This window comes from Neovison vison, chromosome 1 (assembly GCF_020171115.1).
Source record: "Neovison vison isolate M4711 chromosome 1, ASM_NN_V1, whole genome shotgun sequence".
Lineage (NCBI taxonomy): Eukaryota > Metazoa > Chordata > Mammalia > Carnivora > Mustelidae > Neogale > Neogale vison.
In genome coordinates, this window is record NC_058091.1 from 138,057 (window position 1) to 162,309 (window position 24,253).

Genomic DNA, 24,253 nt, shown 5'->3' on the forward strand with positions numbered 1-24,253 from the left:
TGAGGAAGGCACATGAAGTGATGAGCACTGGGCGCTGTACGCAACTGACGCATCACTGAACTCTACCCTTGAAGCTAAAAATACAGCCTACGTTAATTAAATTGAATTTTTAAAAAATCAAAAAACCAAAACTCTGCTCTGATACAGCTCCACACTACCGTGTGACTTAAGTCACAATCCACATTTTTATACACTATATGCCCAGTAACATATATTGTTAATTGAATTTTTATGTGTTTGTCTTTCAAATCATGTAGAAACTAAAAGGTGTAGCAGGAAACCAGAACTGCAGTGCTGGCCACGTAACTACCCGTGCGTTTGCCTTGCATTGTCTTCACAAGGCTTTGGAGTTTGGCCCAGGGTCCCTTCATTTCATCCTAAAGGTCTCCCTTCAGCGCTTCCTGCACGGCAGGTCTTGTGATGATGACCTCCTTCATCTCAGGCTTACACTCATCAGGGAATGTCCTTATTTCCCTCTTACTTTTTTTCATCCACATGCTTTTATTTTTATTCAACTATAAGCAAACAGCAAAATTAACACAACATTCCACAACTCCTCCAGACTGGCTTTTCTTACCAGATGAAGAGGGACCAGTGTAGCAAGGCACAGACTTCAGGATTTCTGACAACCTCTTACCCAGCCCCTTGGCTCATCTAGATGGCCTGGCCTTAACCTCCTGCTTCTTCCAGTCCTGCTCTTTAGAGGAGCCGGAGCAGGACACTGAACCCTGCCCCCACCAGTAACCAGTCTGAGGAGTACCACACTGGGGGGGTAGTAGACCTGCCAATCTCTATGGTGAGAGACACAGCCATGAAAACATGGTGCAGAAGTGCCGTTATCCACAATTCAGGACTCAGGTTCCCAAAGGCAGAGGAAATGAATCCTTTTTATTTATTTGTTTGTTTGCTTATTTATGACCATTCTTAAAGACTCTTTGGTGCTCTGCTCTATTGCTGTAGACCAGGTCTTTTTACCTGAAATTTTTCTTCTTTAAATTCTGGGTTGCTATTCTTATGTTAACAATTTGATGACCACATCCTAATATCAGAATATCCCCCCAAATGGAGTTCAAATTAGATCAAAACATAAATTGGGATGTGAGTATCCAGGGTTATAAAAGATAGCATAAGGAAGAATCACCCTAAGCCAGGATCTCAGTGCTCAAGCCTCACCTGTAACTACATGTATCAGTGACCTTGAGAGCACTGCTTGAGACCTCTGGGACTCTGCTCCCTAACATTCCCCTCCTTCCTCACAGAACTGGAGCACAGTCTCATGACACATGTCAGCCACTGGGGACTTGAGCTGGAACTTTTGTGAAAGACCCCACTTTGAATTTGCCATGGCGGTCTCTGATCAGTTGCTGAGAATGGACTTGTCAAACGTCAGTGGCCCATCCTGCTCGTAAACCAACCAAACGGAATGCTGAAGGCCTGTGCCCTTGAGAGACTCAGAGCCAATGTAACTGGAGAGAGCTGTGTCACTGCTGATGGCACCGCCCTTCATACTGACCACCAGAAAATGGTGCCACTCCCTGTATTTGGGTCCTTCCTGCAGGGAGCACCTGGATCTGTCATGACCAAGGTGTAGTGTGTACCTGCGTCAAGGCCATCCCACGCAACAGCGGTGGGCCAGCTCTTAACCTGGGTGGGCATCAGCACTCTGCCCCGCTCACTGGTCCCCACCCCAGCGTATCCTGCAGATGCTGTGACCACTTGCCCATTTCCTGCAGGCTCAAAGACATGGGCCACTTGCTGAGGTCCACCAGCATTGTGGGGCCAAGCTGGGCAGACAGCAGTGAAGTCACAGGAGCAAGGTACAGGCCTGCAGCACTGCCTCTGATTGACCTGCAAACCATCTCCCTCATTTCTGAAGGACAGTTTGGCCAGATACTGAATTTTTGGTGCAGTTTTCTTCTTTCTGTGCTTTGAATATATCAACCCACTGCCTTCTAAGCCTCTGAGGTTTTGGATGAGAAACTGGCGATAAGATTATTGACGATCTCTTGTATCTAAGGGGTCACTTCTCTCTTGCTTCAAGATTTTCTCTTTGTCTCTGGCCCGTAACAATTTGATTATGATGCACTTTGGCAAGGGTTGAGTTAATTCTAATTAGTTTGTTGAGCTTCCTGGATTTGTAGGTTCATGTCTTTCATCAAATTTGGCAAGTTTTCAACCATTATTCCTTTGAATATTCTTTTTACCTCTTCTCATTCTGGGACTCCCACAATGCATATCATACAATTGCTTGCTGATACCATACGAGTCCCTTCAACCTCTGTTCACTTTTCTTCATTCATCATTTTTTGTTTCCCGGGTTTAAAAATTTCAATTGCCCCATCTTCAAGTTCACAGATTCTTTCTCTGCTTCAGTCACTATACTTCCCAGCTCCAGATACCTTCTTGGTTCCTTCCGTAATCTTTATTTCTTTGTATCTTTTTGTGTTTTCAGTTTGTTCACTGTTTTCCTTTGTCCATGTCTTCTTATAGCTCTTCAAAAATCTTTAAGTCTTATGTATTAAATATGACATCTGGGCTTCTTCAGGGACAGTTTCTGTCCATTTATTTTGTCCCTTGGAGTGGGTCATACTTACATACTTCTTTGAATGCCTTGTGATTCTGTTGTTGCAAACTGGATGTCATAAAAATTGAATCATACTGCTCTACCTCTGGAAATCACATTCCTCCCATCTCCTTATGCCTGCTGTTTGTTGTTGTGTGTCTGCTGGAGACCAGCCTGAGGCAAAAGCCTAAGGGCCTCTCACATCGTCTCTGACCTCCATTTTTTCCTCGCCACACATGGTGGCTTTTTAGATACCCCTGCATGGACAGCTGTTTTTGAATGTCCTGATCCTTAAGTGTCTGGCTCCCACCAGAGCAGTAAGTTGTTGGTGGTGGGGGGTGCCTACTAACATGTGTTGCCCCATTCAATGCTACAAGAACCACTTCAGCCAGTGGAGACTGAGACGATGGTGGCCAGCCTCTATGCCTGCATCTCAGCAACCAAAACCAGCAGCCACTACACAAGAGCCTGATGCTTGGACAAGGTCCTCATTGTTTACTCTGGCTCCAGCAAGGTGCCCCAGGACTATGTGCATGGCTCTCTGCCATGGGGCTGGAGGATGGGCAGCCAGAAATGATGGAAATTAACCATAACTTACCAGCCAAGCTATCCACTGGAAGCTGCAAGTCTTCAGTCTCTACACTGTTCCAAAACAATTCCTTCAAGCAGTTTCTGGCAATACAATTGTTGTCTAGGTGGAGAGACAGATTCCTGGTACTTCCTATGTCCTCTCTTCGCTGAGATGACAGCCCTCCCATTAATTTTTGAATGCACTACTGTTACTATGCTTTCTGAAAGTGATTTTGACTTCCTCAATAAATATTTAGAATAGATTAATTCCCAAGTGGAAGACTTTTGCTATTTATTTTTCTGTTGTTGATTTCTAGTTATTTTTTTGTGTACAGAAAATACAGCATGTGTGGTTTCTACTTTTCACTAAATTGACTGAGATTTACTTTGGAGTCTAACATATGGTTAGATTTCTGAACTGTCCTTTTGTGGAAAATAACATAAACAAAAGGGCCAAAGAAATACATTTAGTCCCCCATGCTCTTGTGGAGCTTCCCCTTCCCCTGTCTAGAGGAATGTGCCCTTCACGTCACCTTCATCTGGACAGGCCTTTTTAGCTGCCTTGATGAACAGAATTGGGTGGCAGAGCTGATGAATGACTTGTGAAGCTAGTTCACAAAAGGTGATGTGGCCTCTGTGTGGGTCTTTAGCTCTCGGGTATCCAGCTACCACGCTGGGAAGAAGCCCAAACCAGTCCCCAGGGACTAGCGGAGAGGCTCCTGTGGAGAGAAACTGACACCCCTGGCCAAGAGGCAGCATAAGCCAGAAATGTGAATGACTAGGACTTCGCAGGACATCATGTCTCCCAACTGGGGCCCAGCCACAATGGAGCAGAGACAGGCCGTACCGGGCCTGTGAGCACACTAGCTGTATGTTTTACACCACTAAGGCCTGGGATAGCTCATTAGGTAGTTCTACCTACTGGTAGAACAGTCTGGAAGCAGGGATGAGAATCATGAAGGTACAGGAGCAACAGCTACATGAAGGGACTGCCGTGTTTGCCAGAGCAAGGTAAGGGGACAGCCAGAGAAGAGGCCACAACAGGGGACAGGCACAGGGGGCTTCACTGTCCATAGACATGGGACTGCAGAAGTCCCAGTGAGGGCACAATGGAGGCACGGAATATGGTGGCAGCAGTAGCCGTATTAAGAAAAGTGCGAATTCCAGATACGACTTGGTCTTTTGTGGTTCCACACATCATTGCTCCCAACAGACTGTCTGTCAGGGCTTGGGGAAGCGGAGACATCAAGGACGATGCCTGGGTTTCTACGCGAATAATGATTCCCAAAATGAGGAAGGCAGGAAGAAGGAAATTGTAAAGATATCTGCCATATACGTGAACATCAAAGACTTAATACCCATAATATAAAAAAGGCCAAATCAATATAAAAAAATCACCCAAGATTTAGCCAAGGACATGAATGAGTAGTTCACAAAGAGAAATACAAATGGCCAATAAGTGTATGAAAAAGATAAGCTTCACTAGTACTCAGAGAAATGCAAACTAAACTAAAGGGTTGTTCTTTTTTGACAATAGACGGTAAAGATTAGAAGGGCTGAAAATCTGCATACAGTGGAAAGTGGAGTGGTCAAGACTCTTGTGTGCAGTGGGAACTGACCAGGAAGAGGGGCAGGGGAGATGGTGACCTCACGTCAGAAGGGAACCTGAAACACCCAGTAGCCCACAGCTCTCAGTGAGCACAAGCAGGCAGTTCCAACCCTATACACCGTACGGAGTCAATCAGGGTTTCTGGCCACGAGAATGCTGGGTCCCTCTCAAATAACTGTTTTCCAATTCAAATAACTGTCTTTCTTAACAAGACAGGAAATGCAGGAAATGCCCAGTCTCTTGTAGTTTCATCCCCACCTTGAACACAACCACCGTTAGTCAGTCTGATGCTTATGCATCTGTTTAATTCATGTCTCAATTTTAGGCTCCTCTCTTTTTTTTTTTAAAGATTTTGCTTTGAGAGAGTGAGAGAGGAGAGAGCAGAAGCATCCTAGCGGGGGAGGGGCATACGGAGAGAGCAGCGGACCCCTCGCTGAGTGTGGAGCCCCATGTGGGTCTCAATCCCAGGAGGTAAAGGCAGATGCTTGACCGACTAAGCCACCCAGGCACCCTCTTTTTTTTCCCCCCAGCTTTACTGAGGTATGATTGACAAATAAAAACCTGTATATATTTAAGGCATACAGCGTGGTGTTTTAATGTAGCTAACCCTTGTGTAAGAATTACTGGGATAAATCTAACCCTTCTATCACCTCACATGATTACTACTTGTGTGTGGAGTGAGAACACTCAAGACCCATTCCACTCTCACCAAATTCCAAGTATACATTATTTTTAGTATAATTATTGTGCTGTACATTAGATGTCTCGAATTTATTCACCTTGTAACTGAGTATTTGTACACTTCGACCAACACCTCCCCATTTCCTTAACCCAGAAGCCCCTGGCAGCTACCATTCTACGGTTTCTCTAAGGTCGACTTTTTCAGATTCCACATACAAGTGATGCCATTAAATATTTGTCTTTCTATGTCATGTCTGGCTTATTTCACTTGGCATAGCATACCCTGAGATCACCCCCACTGTCAAAAATGGCAGGATTTCCTTTTTTATGGCTGGATATTGTTTGTGTATATGTACCACAATTTCTTGATCTGTTCATCTGCTGATAACTTAGGTTATTTCCACATTGGCTACTGTGAGAAATACCACAATGAACACTGCGGGGCAGATATTTCTTCGAGACACTGATTTCCTTTCCTCCAGGTTTATACATGCAGAGGAGGACTGCTGGACCACAGGGTAGTTCCAGTTTTAGAGGAACTGCCATACTGTTTTCCACAGCGGCTTTCTCCATTTACACTCCATCAAGAGTTCCAACAAGAGTTCCTTTTTCTCCACATCCTCATCAATGCTTCTTATCTCTTGTCTTTTTGATGACGGTCATTCTAACAGGTATGAGGGTTATCCCACTGCGGTTCTGATTTGTATTTCAATGATGATTAGTGATACTGAGCACCTTTTCATGTACCTGTTGGCCATCTGTAAGCCTTCTGTGGAGAAATGTCTGTTCAAGCTCCTTTGCTCCTTTTTCAATTGGGTTATTTAGGAATTTTTCTTTTCTTTTTTTTTAATATTGAGTAATAATATTTCCTTTTATGTTTTAGGTATTAACCTCTTATCAGATACATGGTTTCAAAATATTTTCTCCCATTCCACAGATGGTCTTTTCATTTTGTTCACCATTTCCTTTGCCGTGCAGAAGCTTTTTAGTTTGATATAGTCCCACTTGTGTATTTTTGCTGTTCTTGCCTGTGCTTTTGGAGTCATATCAAAAAATCATTTCCAAGACCGACGTCAAGGAGGTTATTCCCTATATATTCTTCTGGGAATTTTATAGTTTTAGGTCTTATGTTCAAGTCTTTAATGCACTTTTGTGTAAATTAAGGGTCCAATTTCGTTCTTATGCATGTGGATACGCAGTTTTCCAAACATTATTTATTGAAGAGACTGTCCCTTTCTCCATTGTGTTCGTGGAGCCCCTGTTGAAGACTGGTTGACCATACATTTGAGGTTTTATTTCTGGGCTCTCTATTCTGTTTTATCGACCTATGAGTCTATTTTTGTGCAAGTACCAAATTATTTTGATTACTTTAGCTTTGTAACACAGTTTGAAATCAAGAAATGTGACACCCTAACCTTTGCTGTTCTTTCTCAAGATTGCTTTGGGTTTGGGGGGTATTTTGTGGTTCTATGCAAATTTTAAGGTTGTTTATCCCATTTCTGTGAAAAATGCTTATATTAACATTTTCATAGGGATTGCACTGAGCATGTGGATTACTTTGGATAGTATGAATATTTTAACAATACTCTTCCAATCTATGAACACAAAATATCTTTCCACTTACTTGTGTCTTCAATTTCTTCCATCAGTGTTTCATAATTTTCATTATACAGATCTTTTATCTCCTTGGTAAAATTTATTTCTAAATATTTCATTCTTTTTAATGCTACTATAATTAGAATTCTTTTCCTAATTACTTTTCTGAATAGCCTGCTGTTAGTGTATAGAAATGAAATTGATTTTTTTATATTGAACCTGTATCCTGCAACTTTGCTGAATTCACTTAATAGTCCTAAAACTTTTCTGACAGAATCTTTAGATTTTCTATATATGAGATTGTAACATCAAACGGATCTTACCTCCTCCTTTTCTTTTTTTTTTTCTTTTTAAAGATTTTTATTTATTTATTTGACAGACAGAGATCACAAGTAGACAGAGAGGCAGAGAGAGAGGGGGAAGCAGGCTCCCTGCTGAGCAGAGATCCCAATGCGGGGCTCCATCCCAGGACCCTGGGATCAGGACCTGAGCAGAGGCTTTAACCCACTGAGCCACCCAGCAGCCCCCACCACCTTTTTTTTTTTTTCTTTTTTTTTTTTTAAAGATTTCCCTCCTCCTTTTCAATTTGGATGCCTTTTATTTCTTTTTCTTGCCTAACTGCTCCGGCTAGAATTTCCAGTACTATGCTGCACAGAAGTAGTGAGAGTGGGCATCCTGCTCTTGTTCCTGATCTTAGAGAAAGAGCTTTCAACATTTCATCATTGTATATGATACTAGCTATGGGTTGGTCATTTGTGGCCTTCATTAAGTTGAGGCACACTCTTTTTATGTTTACTTTCTTGACAGCTTTAACCACGAAAGGATGATAAAGTCTGTAAACATATAAAGAAAATATTAACACAACTAAAGGGAAAGTAGACAGCAATATAACAATAGCAGGGGAGTCCAATATGCCACTTTCAACAATGGGTACATCATCTAAATACAAAGCAATAAGGACACACTTTAGGCCAGACGGACAGGACAGACATCTGTAACAGACGAATACACACTCTTTTCAAGCATTCAAGAATGTTCCTCGGGGTAGATCATATGTTGGGCTACAGAACAAGTCTTAAAAATTTAACAAGACTGATGGGCACCTGGGTAGCTCAGTTAGTTAAGTATCCACCTCTTGATTTCAGCTCAGGTCATATCTCAGGGTTGTGAGATCGAGCCAACTCACTGGGCTTCATGCTTGATGATTCTTTCCCCCCTCTCTGTCCCTCACTCTCCTAACTTAACAAGACTGAAACTGTATCAAGTATAGTTTCTGATCCCAATGGTATGAAACTTGAAATCTGTAAGAAGAAAAGTAGAAAATTCATAAATCTGTAGAAATTGAAAAACACATTTGTGAACAACCAATAGGTCAAGGAAGAAATCAAAAGGTATCTTGATACAAACACAAACAGAATACAATGTACAAAAATTAATGGGATGCAAAATTAATAGGATGCAACCAAAGCAGTTCTAAGAGGGATGTTTATAGCAATAAATGGCTATGTCAGAAGAAAGAGACATCTCAAATAAACAACCTGACTTTACAGGTCAAGGAACTAGAAAAATATCATACTAAGCCCAAAGATAGTAGAAGGAAGGAAATAAAAAATATTTAAAAAACATTGAGACAAGAAAGAGATAACAAAAATAAATAAAATTAAATTGGTTTTTTGAAAAGATATATACAAAATTGACAAACCTTGAGCTAGACTGCCCAAGAGAAAGAGACAGATGGCTCAAATCAAATTACAAACAAAGAGAATAAATTAAAACTGACACTACAGACACATACACACCCTAAACTGGATGACATAGAAGAAATGGATAAATTCCGAGAGACATACAACCTATCGAGATTGAATCATGATGAGGCAGATCATCTGAACAGACCAATAAATGAGAAAGGAGATTGAGTCGCTAATTAAAAAGTTCCCAACAAATGAAAAGTCCAGGACCAGATGGCGTCGCTGGTGAATCCTACCAAACATTTAAAGAATTAATGCCAGTCTTTCCCAACTCTTCCAAAAAAAACTGAAGGATCACGTCCAAATTCATTCTATGAGTCCAGCAATCCCTGATACCAAAACCAGACAAGGACACTATATGAGAACCATAGGCCAACAGCCCCGATGAACAATGACGCAAAAATCCTTGACGAAATATTAGCAAACCAAATTCAACAGAATGTTAACACGTCATACACCATGACCCATGTGACCATAACACCACCATGACCAGTGGTATTTATCCCTTGGAAGGAAGGAGGGTTCAACACATGCAGATCAATCAACACGACAAATTAACAGAACGAAGGATAAAGAATCCTATGTCCATCTCAGTCGATGCAGAAGCAGCATTTGACAAAACTCAAAATTCAACACCCTCCCTCTTCCCAAAGATCCCAGTATGTCAGATCATGAAGGGTCTTCCCGATAAGCAAAGAAATGCGAAATATTTAATTATGAGTGATATATTGTTTTCTTTCTTTTCTTTTCTTTTTTTTTAAGATTTATTTTATTTATTTATTTGACAGACAGAGATCACAAGTAGGCAGAGAGGCAGGCAGAGAGGGAGGAGGAAGCAGGCTCCCCGCAGAGCAGAGAGCCCAATGCGGGACTCGATCCCAGGACTCTGAGACCATGACCTGAGCTGAAGGCAGCGGCTTAATCCACCGAACCACCCAGGAGCCCCTATTGTTTTATTTTCATTTTCAAATTGATACATGGACATTTCATCCCAGCCAGACTAGGCTGCAGAGGTGACTAACTCAGACAACAAGATCACGGAAACTTACCGTAAACGCTGCCTCCTCAAACAGAAGAGACTGAACGAACTCAAGGACTTAATCAAGCTTGCTAATGACAACAAACATTTTACTGACAAGCTGCAGTGCAGATATTATAAAGGGGGAGAACAATTTTCACGGCGGTCTACTCTTTTCATCTAAGGGATGAGAAATTCATTTCAAAGTTATAAAAATAAGCAGCAAAGAAATGAAACTTCTAGAAGCAACAGTGGTCTCAAATGAGCACAAATGAAAGGAACAGAATGTTGACAGACAGGAAACACTGTAAGTGGAATGAAACAAATCTATTTCTAAAGCTGGGGAACTGGGGCACCTGGGTGGCTCAGTCATTGGGTGTCTGCCTTCAGCTCAGGTCATGATCCCGGGTCCTGGGATCGAGCCCCACATCGGGCTCCCTGCCCAGCGGGAAGCCTGCTTCTCCCTCTCCCACTCCCCCTGCTTGTGTTCCCTCCCTCTCTGTCTCTGTCAAATAAATAAATAAAATCTTAAAAAAAATAAATGAGTAAAGCTGGGCCATCAGGTTGTAGGTCTTACGAGACTTGCATGGAAAGTACCAGGTACACAGTGTATTTCAGAAGGCCTTGCAGGAAGCAGCGAGGGTGTTTCAAACATAAAACCTACATGTATTAAAACACCTGGAGACTGTACCCCATTCTGGTAAACACTAGATGGGATTTTAAGGCCAGAAAAAGCCAGGAGCTCTGCATACTTGAGCTGCTGCGGTAATGCATGAAGTACAACACACGAACTGGGTCCTCTGCTTCTACAGGCAGCAATGACTGTGTCTTCGGGGACCATGTGTGAGCATTATCTGCAAGTGCTGGAAATCCCCAGAGCCACAGCATGTGGGGCTGGACAGGCCACTGACACAGGTCGATCCCCTAAATCTAGATTTCCTTCCATTGTTAATACCCCAGAGGTTGAGCTCAGTAAAACTTTGGCCTTGAAATGACAATTCTTAAGTTATTTGAGAATTCTTCATGAAACTTGGAAAATCCAGAACATTTTTAATTTTTTTTTTATTTTTTATTTTTTTTATTTTTTTAAAGATTTTATTTATTTATTTGAGAGAGAGAGACAGTGAGAGAGAGCATGAGCGAGGAGAAGGTCAGAGAGCGAAGCAGACTCCCCATGGAGCTGGGAGCCCGATGTGGGACTCGATCCCGGGACTCCAGGATCACGCCCTGAGCCGAAGGCAGTCGTCCAACCAACTGAGCCACCCAGGCGTCCCCAGAACATTTTTTAAAACCAAGAGCTGTTCAATGCTTAGATACAGCAAGAAATGAACCTCTCATTAGCAGCATTATAAATTAAGCTTCCTGACAATGAATGAGTGCCTCCTCCCCATGCAACCCTACAGGCCTCCTGTCTAATGCCAGGTGTCTGTCGGCTGGGACCCAGGCCTGCCTCTCAAGCACTGTTGTCAGGAACTCTGAGCTGGAGCCTGGCCAGAGTAAAATGGAAAGGAGGATTTGGCAGGAACAGACCCGTGGGCCACACACCATTATGATTCCCAGGCAGGGCTAGGCCCTCCTCGCAGAGCTGGCTCTCCTGCCAGGAAGGTGAGAAGGTGGTTACCTCTTTCCCTGTATTTATAGCTAGGAACCACACTTGGACTACGACACAGCCGTGTGCATTGTGTCTCCAATCCTTACAGTCTGTACAATCTAGCATTAAATTAAAAAAGCAGGACACAGTAAGATTCCAGCTCACTTTAAAAAAAAAAAATCAACCACACCTTCAAAATACAGATAAAGAAATGAGAGTAAAGATGTTATTAACAGAGTCAGGCACAACCTCTGAAACTAAGCCACGGGGCTGTTCTCCTATGCTGCGAGAAAAGTCACTGAAAAGCTTCGCTCTCAAAAAGGGCATCCCAGGGCTTTAGGGCTGGACCTCCCATCCCCTTCTCTCCACACTTTTTTGAGAGGAAGCAAACTTATTTGCAAACCAAGTTAACCTAGCCCCATGTCAGGGTTCAGCATCTGAATTTTTTCAAGTTAGCAACTGGCATGAAAGACACACGTTCCAAAGACAGAGGCTCTACTTTCGTCCTCGATAAATGGATTTGTTCTGGGGATGGAAGTGGTGCACTTACCCAGAAGAGGATGAGTATCTCCTCCAATGGTCAGGTTCATAGGGTCTATTTCCTGTACCAAACAGATACGAAAACCGGAACTAAGTTAATTCCATTTCTCTAAAATTCAAACAGAAAACCCAGCACATTTCCAAGCAGGTATCAAAACAACATGCTGAGCTGCACTTGGAGAACAGCATCTTTCCTCTCTTTTCTGTTGCAGCCGCTGTCATTAAGTTTGTTGCCCAACTATCCCATTAGAGTAGGAAGCAGTTAATTAAGAGGTGGCTGTGCCGGCAGAAGGAAGCGTGTCCCCCGTGCTCCTCTGAAAGCCAGTTCCAACCACGGGCACGGCAGCCAGATAGCCTCCGCGGTCGCTGACACTGGGGAAGGAGCTGCACGTGCACACGGATCACGGAGGACGCTCGGCCAAGGACGGAGCGCGGCGGGCGGCTCTTCCCCTGGCTGAGTGCCCCCCGTGCCCGTACGGCTGGTCGCTCCTCACCTTCCACGACACAGGGAGCGTCGGGGAACCAGAGGAGAGCCGCCCGCCGGGAAAAACGGAGGTCGTTCGCACACTCCGAAAATGACATTTTCCTGACACAGCGGCCTGCGCCTCTCCCACCGAGGGCAGCCTTTGTGGCTCAGCCGCTCCCACAAATGCGAGCCCGGCAGGGGCTCTGGTCAAGGGCTGGGTGGCGGGAGCGGGTCACAGCGAGGCCAGAAGGAGGCGTCCAGGCCCCTCCTGTGACCACAGATGATCAGAGATGGGTCTACACAGCCCAGCACTCCTCCAGAATTACCACCGACAGGGGAAAATCTGAAGAAACCACAGGCAAAAGCCATTTGCTACTGACTGTGGAATCTCACACCTCATTTCTCACCAACAAGGAAGAAGTTACGGTGTTCTCACTCTCACTGCCGCTGCTTTGAAGTTCCCCACCACAGGGAGGGTCTCACCTCTGCCGGTCCCGCCCCTCCCCAGTTCCCAGCCCAGGAAGCAAACGTTTCACAGGGAGGCTGGTGCCCCTCCCTGAAAGGCCCCCCCTCCCCCCCCCCCCCCCCCCCCCGGCTTCCCCGCTGGCCCGTGGGGTGCCGCTGCTCGCCCCTCCTCCTCCCTGTCTCCTCGAGACTCAGGACACACCTTCGGAGGCATTTTTAATTTTACATAAAGAATTTTGTTAACTCTGTCCAGGAAGTACTGACAACCTTCTACTCAGACTACTGAAATATCTCTAAAAAATCCTAAAACCGGAGTTCAGAGGTAGACATAAGGGAGCAAACAGTGTGTGGGCCCAGCAACGATGATGTAATTAATTCTGTCACAGTGACAAAACGGAAAAGGTGGATTCCCTGACCTTAAATAACGTTCCAGCTGTAATAAAAGACTTTCTATGCGTGTGTGGCTCGTATCTTACACAGGAGTATCTGAAATCAGACAACACATGGTACCGCCAGGAACATTTCTGTGAACGTTTCTCCACGTGAGACATCTGCCTTTGCTGAACCACCGCCTTGAGGGAGGCTTGGGAGACACCCCACGCTCCAGCTCTCGGAGCGGCCGACACCACGTCACATCAGTTCAGGTGGTCCGCGCAGGCTTCAGCACGTCCGTGTGCTCTGCTGTGCCCGCCACGGTGTACCTGCCACCTGCTACCACACGCCCTGATGACACCAGGGACTGTGCTCCTGAAGCCAGCATTCCATCCACAGATTCTGAAATCTGATCTTAGCTCAGCACCCACCCGGTGCAATTCTGCCTCTGACCTGTGGTCTCACAGGGCATGTGTTTCAGCCCCGAGCCCTCCTGCACCAGCATCCCTGGTCTTCCGCGTGGCCGCTGCGGTCCTGGCCCTGAGGAGGAGATTCCTGCAAACCCGGGCACCTGGGGCAGCTTCAGCCTCTCGCTGCTGTGTCTGTTACAATCTCCTTGCTTCTACCTAACCACAACAGAAGAGGGAAAACTGGCTTCTCCAGGCCTCGGACCCCGTCTGACAAACAACCTTAAGCGTTACAAACGCTCCCTGAAATCCGGGTGGTCACTCATGTGCGTGGGGGACCTGTGCTCAGGTCAGGTCACCGGTGAGCAGTGGGTCCTGCCTGTGAGAACCCTCTGCAGCAGGCTTCCTCTGGGGACGAGGAGAGACAGAAAGACATCCGCCAACGGCTCTGAGAGACTGAAATCCAGGGACTCAGTAGGGCGACTGCACCCGGCTTGCCTGGAACCCTGGGACCCAGCCGGTAGGACACCAAGGCCTGCCCAGGCTGCCTGCTGAGGACGCGGCGGGAACCACAGCCCAAGGAGCATCTCCGGGGAAGCCCGCGCAGGGCCACGGGCCCCAGCTGATGTGCTCATCTGCCTGGAGACTCACGGTCTCCCCCACCTGTGCCCAGGCCTCCCCGGCAGCCCTTCTCCCCATGACGTTGTATGGCCAAAACTCTCCTGATTCCGGAGACCCACCAGGAAAGAAAGAAGACAAGCCCAGGCCAAAGGGGATTAAGAGGAATGTCACCATTTCCCACACCAGTGACAGCACGGAGGTGCCACCGCGGAGGCCCTGCCATCTGCTCGGAGGGACGCAGGAGGGCTGTCGCATCAAGCTGCCGGAAACCTGTCCAGCGGGGTTGCCCTTACCCTGCTCCCCGAGCCAGGCAGCTGTGCTCTAACCCTCACTGGAGGGCCAGGGTCGCAGCAGTCTGACTCCACAGCTGCAAGGGTGACAGGGGTCCAGGCTCCTGCTACTTGCACGCGGGCTACCTGGGCACATAAGGCTGGACCCCCACTCTGCTCCCGGCCCAGTGCACACTGAACTTCAAACGGTACAGGAGCCGATTCTGACCCTGTGGGCATCCGCAAACAGCTTTGTGGAGAAGGGGTGCAGGCTCTGAGCTCCGCAGGGGAGGCCGGCGGCCACAGGTAATGCGCCCAGAACGGACACATGCAGCAACTCATCTGGAGCGACCTCTGGGGCTCTGACCAAGGCTGTGAGGCCCTGGAAGCACCGCTCCTCTGCTGTCCACCAACCTCACCGCCCGTGAGCCTCCATCCCGGTGCCTTTCCAGCCCCACGAGGCTCCCTGGGGCCCTGCCTCCCATGCACAAACCCCCAAAGCGTCTGCTCCCTCTCACCAGACTCTGAGGACGTACCACCCTCAGGAGGACCTCATCGGACCCCTCCACGAAGACCGCGGGGAGACGGCACTGCACGCACACGTCTCCGGGCCCTCCCGGTCGCTGGAGGAAGGCCTGGCATCCTAAGGGGTTAGGAGCCGGCATTCTGCACTCTGCCCACCAGCCCTCAGCAGAGGCAGAAAGCCAGCGCCACAGGGCCACACAGGCACACTTGCCTGGGGCCTCCGGGAGCCCAGGGAGGGGGGCCCTCCCCACACAGGACCCCTGGGACCTCGGGCGGCACAGCTCTACCCGCGGCCGGCAGCCCGCCCAGCAGATGCAGCGTGAAAGAGCCCTGAGCCCGCCCTCGCTGACGCCTGCTCGCCACGCAGAGGCAAACCCGTGGCGGTGGCTGACACGGTCTGACCCCAGGTCGGCTGACAGACCCTCTGTGTCCCCTGGGTGCCCTGTTTTAAGTTTTGTTCCATCAGCAGCAGTTGCTTCAACGTTAGAAGGACCTCAAGAAAGCTCGAGGTGAGGGAGACAGACGCGCCCTCGTCCCACACACGCTGCGTCGGCAGCAACACCCCGAGGCCCGGGTGGCGTCTCCGCGTGCCGCCCTGGGCCTGGAGGTGGCAGGGGAGAGGCCACTACACCCACTGGGTCAGCCGTCCAGTAGCTTCGGGTGGCAGTGGGTGCTCCACTAGCCAGTGCTGGGGACCCTGCAGCGGACAGCGCGTGAGAGGGACCCCTACAGCAGGGGCCAGTACTCATGCGGTTTCCTCTGTACGTACGACGGGAATCACTAGGTATTAAGTCTGCCTTTGCAGACACCCGTACGACACACCCCAGCAGTGAAGAATTCATTTTATCTCCTGGATCCCCCAAAGGGTCCCACGTATACAAGCCAAGCCACAGAACCCGCCACGTGCTCTGTCTTCGTTAGAGGGACGCGCGTGCGTGGCGGCTGCAGGAGAGCCTCCCTGCGAGTCGACTGTCAAGAACAGGACCCGAACGGAAGAACGAGCGGCAAGGAGCAGGGACGGACCGGCCTGGAGCCTGAGCCTGCGCTTCAGTCCGCGACCGGAACGTGCGGCGCTTGTCCGCCGGCGGCGCCACACCTGCGTGAGCCGCCGCCGGCCGCCAGCCTCTTACCTGCTCCCTGGTCCCTCCAGTGCTGTCCGTGGCCTGCCCGGCTGTACCCAGAGCTCGTCCTGTGGGAGCCGGATCCCTGCCTCCCCCACCTGCCTGCGGGGACACGAGATCAGCACACGTTAGGAGGCCACCACACACCGAACCCCAAGGACACATCACGTCCAAGAAGGAAGCAAGGTGGCACCGGGTCGGCACTTCCCAAACTTCTGGTTTCCTTAAGTCACAGGGAAAGCCCGTGAAAAACGCAGACTGAGGGGCCACAGCTGGGACTGGGGGCGGAGAGCGGTGGGTGTCTGAATGTAAACACGGTCCCCAGGAGACCCCGTGCAGGTGGGACGAGCGGCCCGGCAGATGCTGGGCCCGAGCAGGTCCTCAGGTCGTCGGTTCTGACGGACCCTGCCTCCGGGGGGCAGGGGCCCGACTCTGCAGGCCACCAGTGCTCCGGCTCTGGGTGAGCAGGGGTCCCGGGACCACGAGAGCTGGACCGAGGAGCGCCCACCCCCAATTCCCCACACACTTAACCACCCTCAAGTTCCCTCTTTGAGACTCCTGAGCTCTGACACCCCGACTGCTTGCCTCGACTAGAAAGTGCATGAAAAGGTCTGGGCGCCTCCCACCGGCTGACAGCGGCCTGCATCGCGCTCCCTGTGGCTCCCGCCCAGGAGCCCAAGACACTGAGCGTGCAGGACAGGCCGCCGGCCGGCGTGGGGACAAGCAACGAAGGCAGAACGCTGCACATCTGTTTTGAAAGGAATAAGCTCTTGCTTGGGGGTCTCAAATCTGGCCTCTCCTCGGCGGGTAGGAGAAAGCTAAAGGGCGCACAAAAGGGTTAAGACAAGACGGGAGTCTGTGACTCCTGGGAAACAGGGAGGAAGCCCCCCTCCTTCCTTCAGGCAGGCCCCGCACACGGCACCGGACACATGAGGCCTGCCCAGCCAATGCCCAGCAGAGCCCCAGCAGACAGTCCGCGGGGCAGGACCCGGGGGGAGTTCTCGAGCTCCAGCAAGCAGAGAGACGGAGCTGCTGGACTGACAGGCACGGACCCTAACCGAAGGGGGACGTGAAATAATCAGAGTCCTCAACAAGCGGACCCCCCCGACAGTCACCTTCACTTACAGAGACTCATCCGGTCAGTGAGACACACTGTTCGCCTGTCACGGGACTAAAACACCACACTGGAGAACGGGGCCGAGGGAAACAGAAGCTCCTCGTCACTAGTGAAGCCGCAGAGGAGGGTTTGCAGAAAATACGTCGGCAACACTTAGCGAACTCTGACTACACGGTGACTTCTGATTCGCAAACTGTGGTGCTCTGTTTTAGGAAACAGCGCATGGGAAGCGGGAGAAACTGGGGGGTCGGGACGGGCAGGACACACACGGTGCAGGTCAGCACAACGAGCACAGAAACGACAGCAGAAACGCCTCATCGGTCCACATGCGTTCTCCTGACAGAATCGAGGTTGCTTCTGGTCCGTTCTGCTAGCCTTCTTTACATGCCAAGGTCTACTCCGAGAAGAACGAAACTCTGGTCACATAAACCAGCACCTCAGCAGCGGCTCTGGCTGCGAGGTGTGTCCTCTGGGGGACACCTTTCCTGAAGAGACCAGAAGGGAAACTGCCGGGGAGCGCCGAGCGTGGCGAGTGCGTGTTTCTCCTCGTCTCGGGGGCCGGCTGCCGGCACCCCGCACCGTAAGGCACGCCCGGCGGGGCCGAGGCCCGCGACACCCACCTGGCTGCTGGGAGCGCCCGTGCTGCCGGCTGACGATGCGTCTGTTTTCCTTCACGCACGCCTTGCACACGACCGACTTCAGAGCGTGGAACTTGGTCAGCCGGGACCTCTGCGAACAGAGCAGACGGCGGGAGCCGTGTCAGGCCGATGCACACACTCAGGAGACACAACAGTGGCCGTGGTGTCCAAGGACACCGGGGAGCACTTCCTTCAACACTGAGACTTGACAAGAGGTTCTCAGAAAACGGACACTCTCCCGAGTCCCCAGGGAGGTAGTCGCCGCCTCCTTTACTGCTGACACGGGGCCTCACCTGCTCGAACCTGTGGTCACCCCGTGTGTGGCCGGCACATCAGACACGGGACCACAGCTGGGGCTCTGCAGGCAGTGGCTGCTGTCTGCTCTGACCCTTCCCCGCTTCCGCACACGGCGACGAGCCCAATCTGAGCACACCCTCCCTCACGACCCCACGGGTGCCTGCACGCAATACTAGTGGCTTCCAAATCCCGAAGGACACCCTGGTTATTAGTCTGGGAGAGGCACAGGGTCGGCAGCATCTCCCCAGAGGCCTTGTATCCAACTGAAGCACAGCACATGCTAACCTCATGGGGACGGTGACCACTCGGCGGCCGCAGGGTCCCACACCTCCCTGCAGCCACTGTAACACACGCCCTGGGAGCCTGGCGGGGGCTCTCCCCGGAGGCCTCCCTGGAACCACGGAGCACACGCATGCGCACAGCCGGCCATCACAGAGCCCACGTTCCCAACGGAACCAGCAGCCCTCAAGGGATGTTTTCAAGCGAAGACAATTATTCCTACTGAATTAGTCTGACATCCGCAAAGGCACCTCTGGGGAAACAGTCCTTGATGCGAGAAGGCCAGGGAGAGAAAGGCTGTGAAGAGGGGGGCCACGCTGGACTGGGTGGGGCGCTCCCTGCCGTCCCTCAGCGGGGCTTTGGCTCCTCAAGCCCTCTGGCAGTATTTTGGGAGAAGCTATGAGATCTGATGACGCTGAAGCCTTAGGCCTCTCCACCCGTGTTCCTGCCTTTCTGGAATAAGCCTCTATGGAAAGCACGGTAACTGCAACCACGTAACCCGCGGTCGGTGTAAACTGTAGAATTCCTAAGCCCGGGAACACGTGCCTCCTCCACAGGGAGGTCTCTGGGAAGGAGGTCTGCCCGTCCCAGGAGAGCGGCCACAGGACACACAGAACCCATGTCTGGCCCAGGATTCGGAGCTCCAGGGCTCCTCCGAGCGCCTGACCTCAAACCCGCTGTCTCGGAACGCGAAGGAACCGTGGACTCACGTTCTGCTCCACGAGCGCCTCCACGCTGTGCCCCTTCTCCGCCTGCAGGTACTTCTGATGGAACAGCTTCCCGTCAAACACGTGCCAGGGCATGAAGTCACTCGTCCTCCAGGGGAAGCCGCACGCGCTGTTGACCAAGACCAGAGTGGTGAGGCCGCGGACCAGGAGGGAGCCAAGCTGCACGGCTCGGGGGTCGATGTAGTCAAGCTGTGGGGCGCAGACGGAAAACGGAAAGGAGTCGTCACGCGCGCGCGGGGAAGGAGACACCCCGTCCCTCGGTGCTACACGGCAGCCACGTGTGCTGTGCCCCCAGGCCCTCGGGGAGCCCCGCGGCCGCGGGAGGGGAGCCGCAGCACGGGTGTGCATGCTCGCACACACCTATCACGCACACCCCAGATGCTCGCCCGGACCTCTGTGTGCGACTCAGAACTGCCCCTCCGCAGGTCGCAGCCACGGTCCACCAGCAAACACTGCAAGGGCAGCTGCTGCGGGCACACAGCCAAGGCAGGAGGCCGAGAGAGGACGGTGTGAGACCCCAGCGGGGCCACCGTATGCGTACGCAGCACTCAGCTGTCCGATAAACGTGTTAATTATCTCACTGCACTGATGACTGTCACACGAATATGAAGTATTTCTTCTTGTTGTGACGGCACACGTTCTCTCCGCGCACGGACGGAGCCACGTCCGCTTCTGGGACACGGGGCCCGTGCCGACGCACCCACGTGAACGGGTAACCTCGCTCGTGTCTGCCGAGTCCCTCGGTGTCTGCCTGACCGATGCTGCTCAAATTACACAGTGGCTATTGTAGGTGTCACCGCACGTCCAGTACAGTTTACAAAACCAAAATAAACTGTGAACGAAGTCACAGACGTTTCATCCCCTTAATAAGTAAGGATTTACTTTGCTTATTAAAATAAAGCTGATCATCATTTTTAAAAAGTGATCACGAGCTACAATTACCCCAGAGTTAACTAAGGGGTGTGTGTGTGGTTTTTTTTTTTTTTTTTAAAGGTTTTAACTATCTGAGAGCAAGCAAACACAAGGAGGGGGAGAGGCCGAGGCAGAGGCAGAAGCAGGCAGGCTTCCCACTGAGCAGGGAGCCAGACGTGGGGCTCGGTCAGGACCCCGGGATCATGACCTGAGCCGAAGCAGACGCCTCACTGACAGAGCCCCCAAGCACCTCAGTCTAGGGTCTGATGAAGGGTCTGCTGTATGGCACAGCTTTTCACATCCTCCTAGAAAGAGCAACCACAAACAGGTCCGTGGGGCTGAGGGGACGCCGGATAGTTAGAAGTGGGTGTCTTCACTCCCTCTGCTCTGCAGGAGCCTCCGGGGGAGGCCGTGCCCGCTGCCGCGCCCCTGCCACTGCTCCGCAGCGCTGCCCGCCGTCTCACTGCGCATGGAGCTCCCGCACGTCCCCACCCACGCACGTGCTGCCGCTGTCTGTCTAGAACCGCACAGTCCTAGCCAGGACTCGGGAGCCATGCGGTATCTGATTTAAGAGGAGCCCAGATCAAATACTCAGTTCCTCAGATGCCCCAGCCACATTTCAGGGGCTCGGGGCCCCACGTGGCTCAGCCCTCCGGTCTGGACCACGCGCCACAGGATAACCGGAGTCTAGGACGTCCCAGCTTTGCTACTTCCTCCTTGCAGACTTCCAGCAGCCCTGAGCTTCCCCACCCTGGCCCCATCACCACGGGCTCTCACCCCAGCGCTGAGACCACGGTGGCCATGCGGTCAGAGCAGCTGGTCGGAAAGGTGCCCAGACACAGACTTTACGTATTTTCTCCACGTGCTGGGGGCACTTCTCTAACTTGGCAGATTTTTCTGCAACAGAAACAATTCTTGTTCACGCTCTGTGCTCTGCCCTTCTACTCCTCTGTGTATTTTATAAGACGTTGTAAAGAAGGTACACCCCGTCCAGAGCACGGATCCCACGTGTACCACAAGGTACCACATTTTCACCAACAGTGCAGCCTACACTTAGGCCACAGAGCACGCGCTGCCATGCCAGAAAGCCTCCCCGGTGCCCTCCCTGCCCCGGAGCCATGAGCGTTAGCCAAAGGCTGAAACTGGCTCTGCACGGTCGTGAATTTGCGAGAAGGATCAGGCAGTGGGCACTGCTGTGTCCAGCTGCTTCTGGGGACACCCCTCGGGAGGCTACCACAGTGAGCAGGGGGCTGTCCTCACTGTCCCAGCACACGCTGCACCCACGGGGAACTCCTGGGTTCTGTGCGTGACTCTGGGGGCCACAGACGCCTTTATACGGGGAGTCTCACGTTAGGTTCTTTCAGAAACGCTGTGCCTGTCAATGTAGACATTTTGTATGGCTTTTGTTTTTTGCTATTTCATGTTCTTCCTTTGATGTTAGTGTAAACGTAAAAAAAACCGGGGGGTTATTTTTACTTGCCTTGTTTTACAGCATTCATGTGGGTTGTATATGCTGACTCTGTATCCAGCACCTATTAAATTTGGTTACTAACTCTTTTTTTTTTTTTATTTGACAGAGAGAGACAGATCACAAGTAGGCAGAGACAGAGGCAGGGGGTGGGTGGGGAAGCCGACTCCCCACTGAGCAGAGAGCCCGATGTGGGGCTCGATCCCAGGACTCTGAGATCATGACCTAAGCCAAAGGCAGAGGCTTAACCCACTGAGCCACCCAGGTGTCCCTTGGTTACTAATTCTAAGGGCTGATCTGTAGAAATAATTTTCCATTTATACAATCATGCCATCTGTCAAAGATGGTTAAGTTTTATTTCTTTTGAACTCGACACCTTATATTTCTTTCCTCAGACTGATTTTCTTGCCAAGGCTCCCAGTTTAACCAAAGTGCTAAAAGGTGCCCCCGAGGGGCACCTGGGTGGCTCAGTGGGTTAAAGCCTCTGCCTTCAGCCCAGGTCATGATCTCAGGGTCCTGGGATCGAGCCCCGCATCGGGCTCTCTGCTCAGCGGGGAGGCTGCTTCCTCCTCTCTCTGTGCCTGCCTCTCTGCCTGCTTGTGATCTCTATCAAATAAATAAACAAAATCTTTAAAAGGAAAAAAAAAAAGTTCCCCCGACTCACTCCCACTAGACAGAAAAAAAACTTTCAGTATTTCACCATTAAGTCTGATTTCTACTGTAGATTTAATCTTTGCTACATCGAGGAAGCGGCCTTCTAGTCTGACTTACTGAGAGATTTTACCATGACCAAGTACTGAATTGAATAGTTTTCCTGCATCTACTAACAAAAACATATGCTTTTACTTATTTACTGCGTTATAGTGAAGCACACTGGTTTTCAAATGTTAACTCTGTATCAAGTTTATGTATAGCCAGACTGTCTGCTAATTTTCGTGTGGAAGCTTTGAACTTATTTTCATGAAACAGAACGGCCTCTAATTTCCATGTGTTCTCAGGTCTTCGGTCCCCCGGTTTTGCTGGGCCTGTTAAGCTGCAGAGGCTGTACCGCAGGTCCCACGGATGCCCCCTCATCACCCCTAGTCCTCAACCCTCCGTGCCACAGTGCGGCATCCAGACCAGGAGACGGGCCTATCCCCACACGGAGACGTGTGTGATGTCACAGACGTCATCTGCATGACCACCACCACCACATCAGATACAGAGCCTCTGTCGTGCAGAGCCTGGGGGGTAGCCCGGCCTGCCCCCTCCTCCATCTCCCCGGCCTGGCTCTCAGAGCGTGGCCGTGTGGGGACTGGCTTCGTCACCCTGCATGGTCCCCCGAGATCCGCTCAGGCAGTGAGTGTGTCGGGCCCTGCCTCTCGCAGCCGGCCCCGCCGGCCTTGGAGCGTTTGCCTCGTTGAAGACGTCGGTCTTGTTCCCAGCTCCTGCCATCACACGTGCACCTGCGGGGAACACTCACGGCCGCGTCTGCTGTGGGCAGAAGCCCCACGTCTGTGGGACAAACACTGTGGGGGGAGCTGAGGCATGCGATACGTGCGTGCTCAGGGGCTCACGCGCCCACCCCAAGCCCCCCGGCGCGTGAGTACCCCAAGCTCCTCGCAGGGTCTGCTGCCATCGCGCGCCGCCCCGGCTGTCCGGCAGCCCCTCGCTGCCGCTGCGCTGAGCCTGCGACACGGCAAACGTCTTTCCCGGTGAAACATCTGTTTATGTCTTTGCCCATTTTCTAAGTGGACTGGTTTTTACTACCGAGTTTTGAGACTCCGTACGTTTTCTACTTGCAAGACCTTCGCCAGACTTGTCTTGGCACATATTTCCTCCCATTCGGCAGCTTGTCATTTCCTCACTTTGTACAGACCAAATGTTTTTAATTCTGATGAAGTCCACCTTACTGCTTTTTTTCTCTTACGCATCACACTTTTGATGCGAAACCTTAGAACTCTCTACCTACCCTAGATTCCGAAGTTTCCTATTTTCAGCCAGAAGTCCCACAGCAGCACATGCTGCATCAAGCTCCGCGTCCTGCCTGAGTCGCTCTCTCGCAGACCAGTGGGGTGAAGGTCAGGACTCCTGTGTTTTGCCTGTGGTCGTGCAACGGCTCCAGCGTGCTGCTGCCCAGACCTCAGCCGGAAGCCGGCGGCGGGCCCCGGGTGGTCCTGCTGCCAGTTCCCTGACCTGTGCGTCCGACCCTCGGCTGATCCGCAGTCCTGACGGGTGCAGCGACAGGACGAGCCGCATCAGCAGCCACGTTAACAAGCGATACTGCTCCCACACTGTTCTTCCTTTCCAGGACTGCTTTGGCTCTATTTTGCTCTCTTCCGTATGAATTCTAGAACAATCCTGTCGTGTCAATAACAACACAAAACCTTGCTGGGACTCTGCTAGGAATCCGCTGGGGAGAACGGGTCCCTCCATTGTGCAAGCACGTGCAGTCCACGAGCACGGTGTATCCGCCTCTCCAAAAACTCGAGCTTCCTCCGACTTCTTTCACCAGCATTTGTAATTCTCGGCACACAGATACTAGGAGTCTGTTAGGGTTCTACCTTGGTGATTCATTTTTATGGAACAATTTAAGTGGTGTTATCTTTAAAATCTTAGTATACAGAGATGCAATCTTTTGTTTTTATGTTGGTCTTTAGCCTGAGATCTTGC

At 50.7% G+C, this 24,253-nt stretch overlaps 1 protein-coding gene across 8 annotated transcripts in view; it reads right to left on the reverse strand.

Moving 5' to 3' along the window:
• FAM120B (family with sequence similarity 120B) overlaps positions 1 to 24,253 on the reverse strand; it is an 87,882-nt gene that overhangs the window by 5,479 nt on the left and 58,150 nt on the right. For 4 of the 8 annotated variants that reach the window (XM_044242023.1, XM_044241982.1, XM_044242032.1 and 1 more), the window contains 5 exons: positions 19,204 to 19,410; positions 17,900 to 18,008; positions 16,172 to 16,264; positions 11,927 to 11,978; positions 7,655 to 8,320 (listed from right to left, as the gene is read on the reverse strand). In XM_044242023.1, coding sequence (XP_044097958.1) covers positions 8,260 to 8,320; positions 11,927 to 11,978; positions 16,172 to 16,264; positions 17,900 to 18,008; positions 19,204 to 19,410 — 522 coding nt within the window. In that variant the 3' untranslated portion in view covers positions 7,655 to 8,259. Of the gene's footprint in view, positions 1 to 7,654; positions 8,321 to 11,926; positions 11,979 to 16,171; positions 16,265 to 17,899; positions 18,009 to 19,203; positions 19,411 to 24,253 lie in introns of those variants that run through there. The other 4 variants (XM_044241955.1, XM_044241964.1, XM_044241993.1 and 1 more) reach the window with 4 other exon arrangements.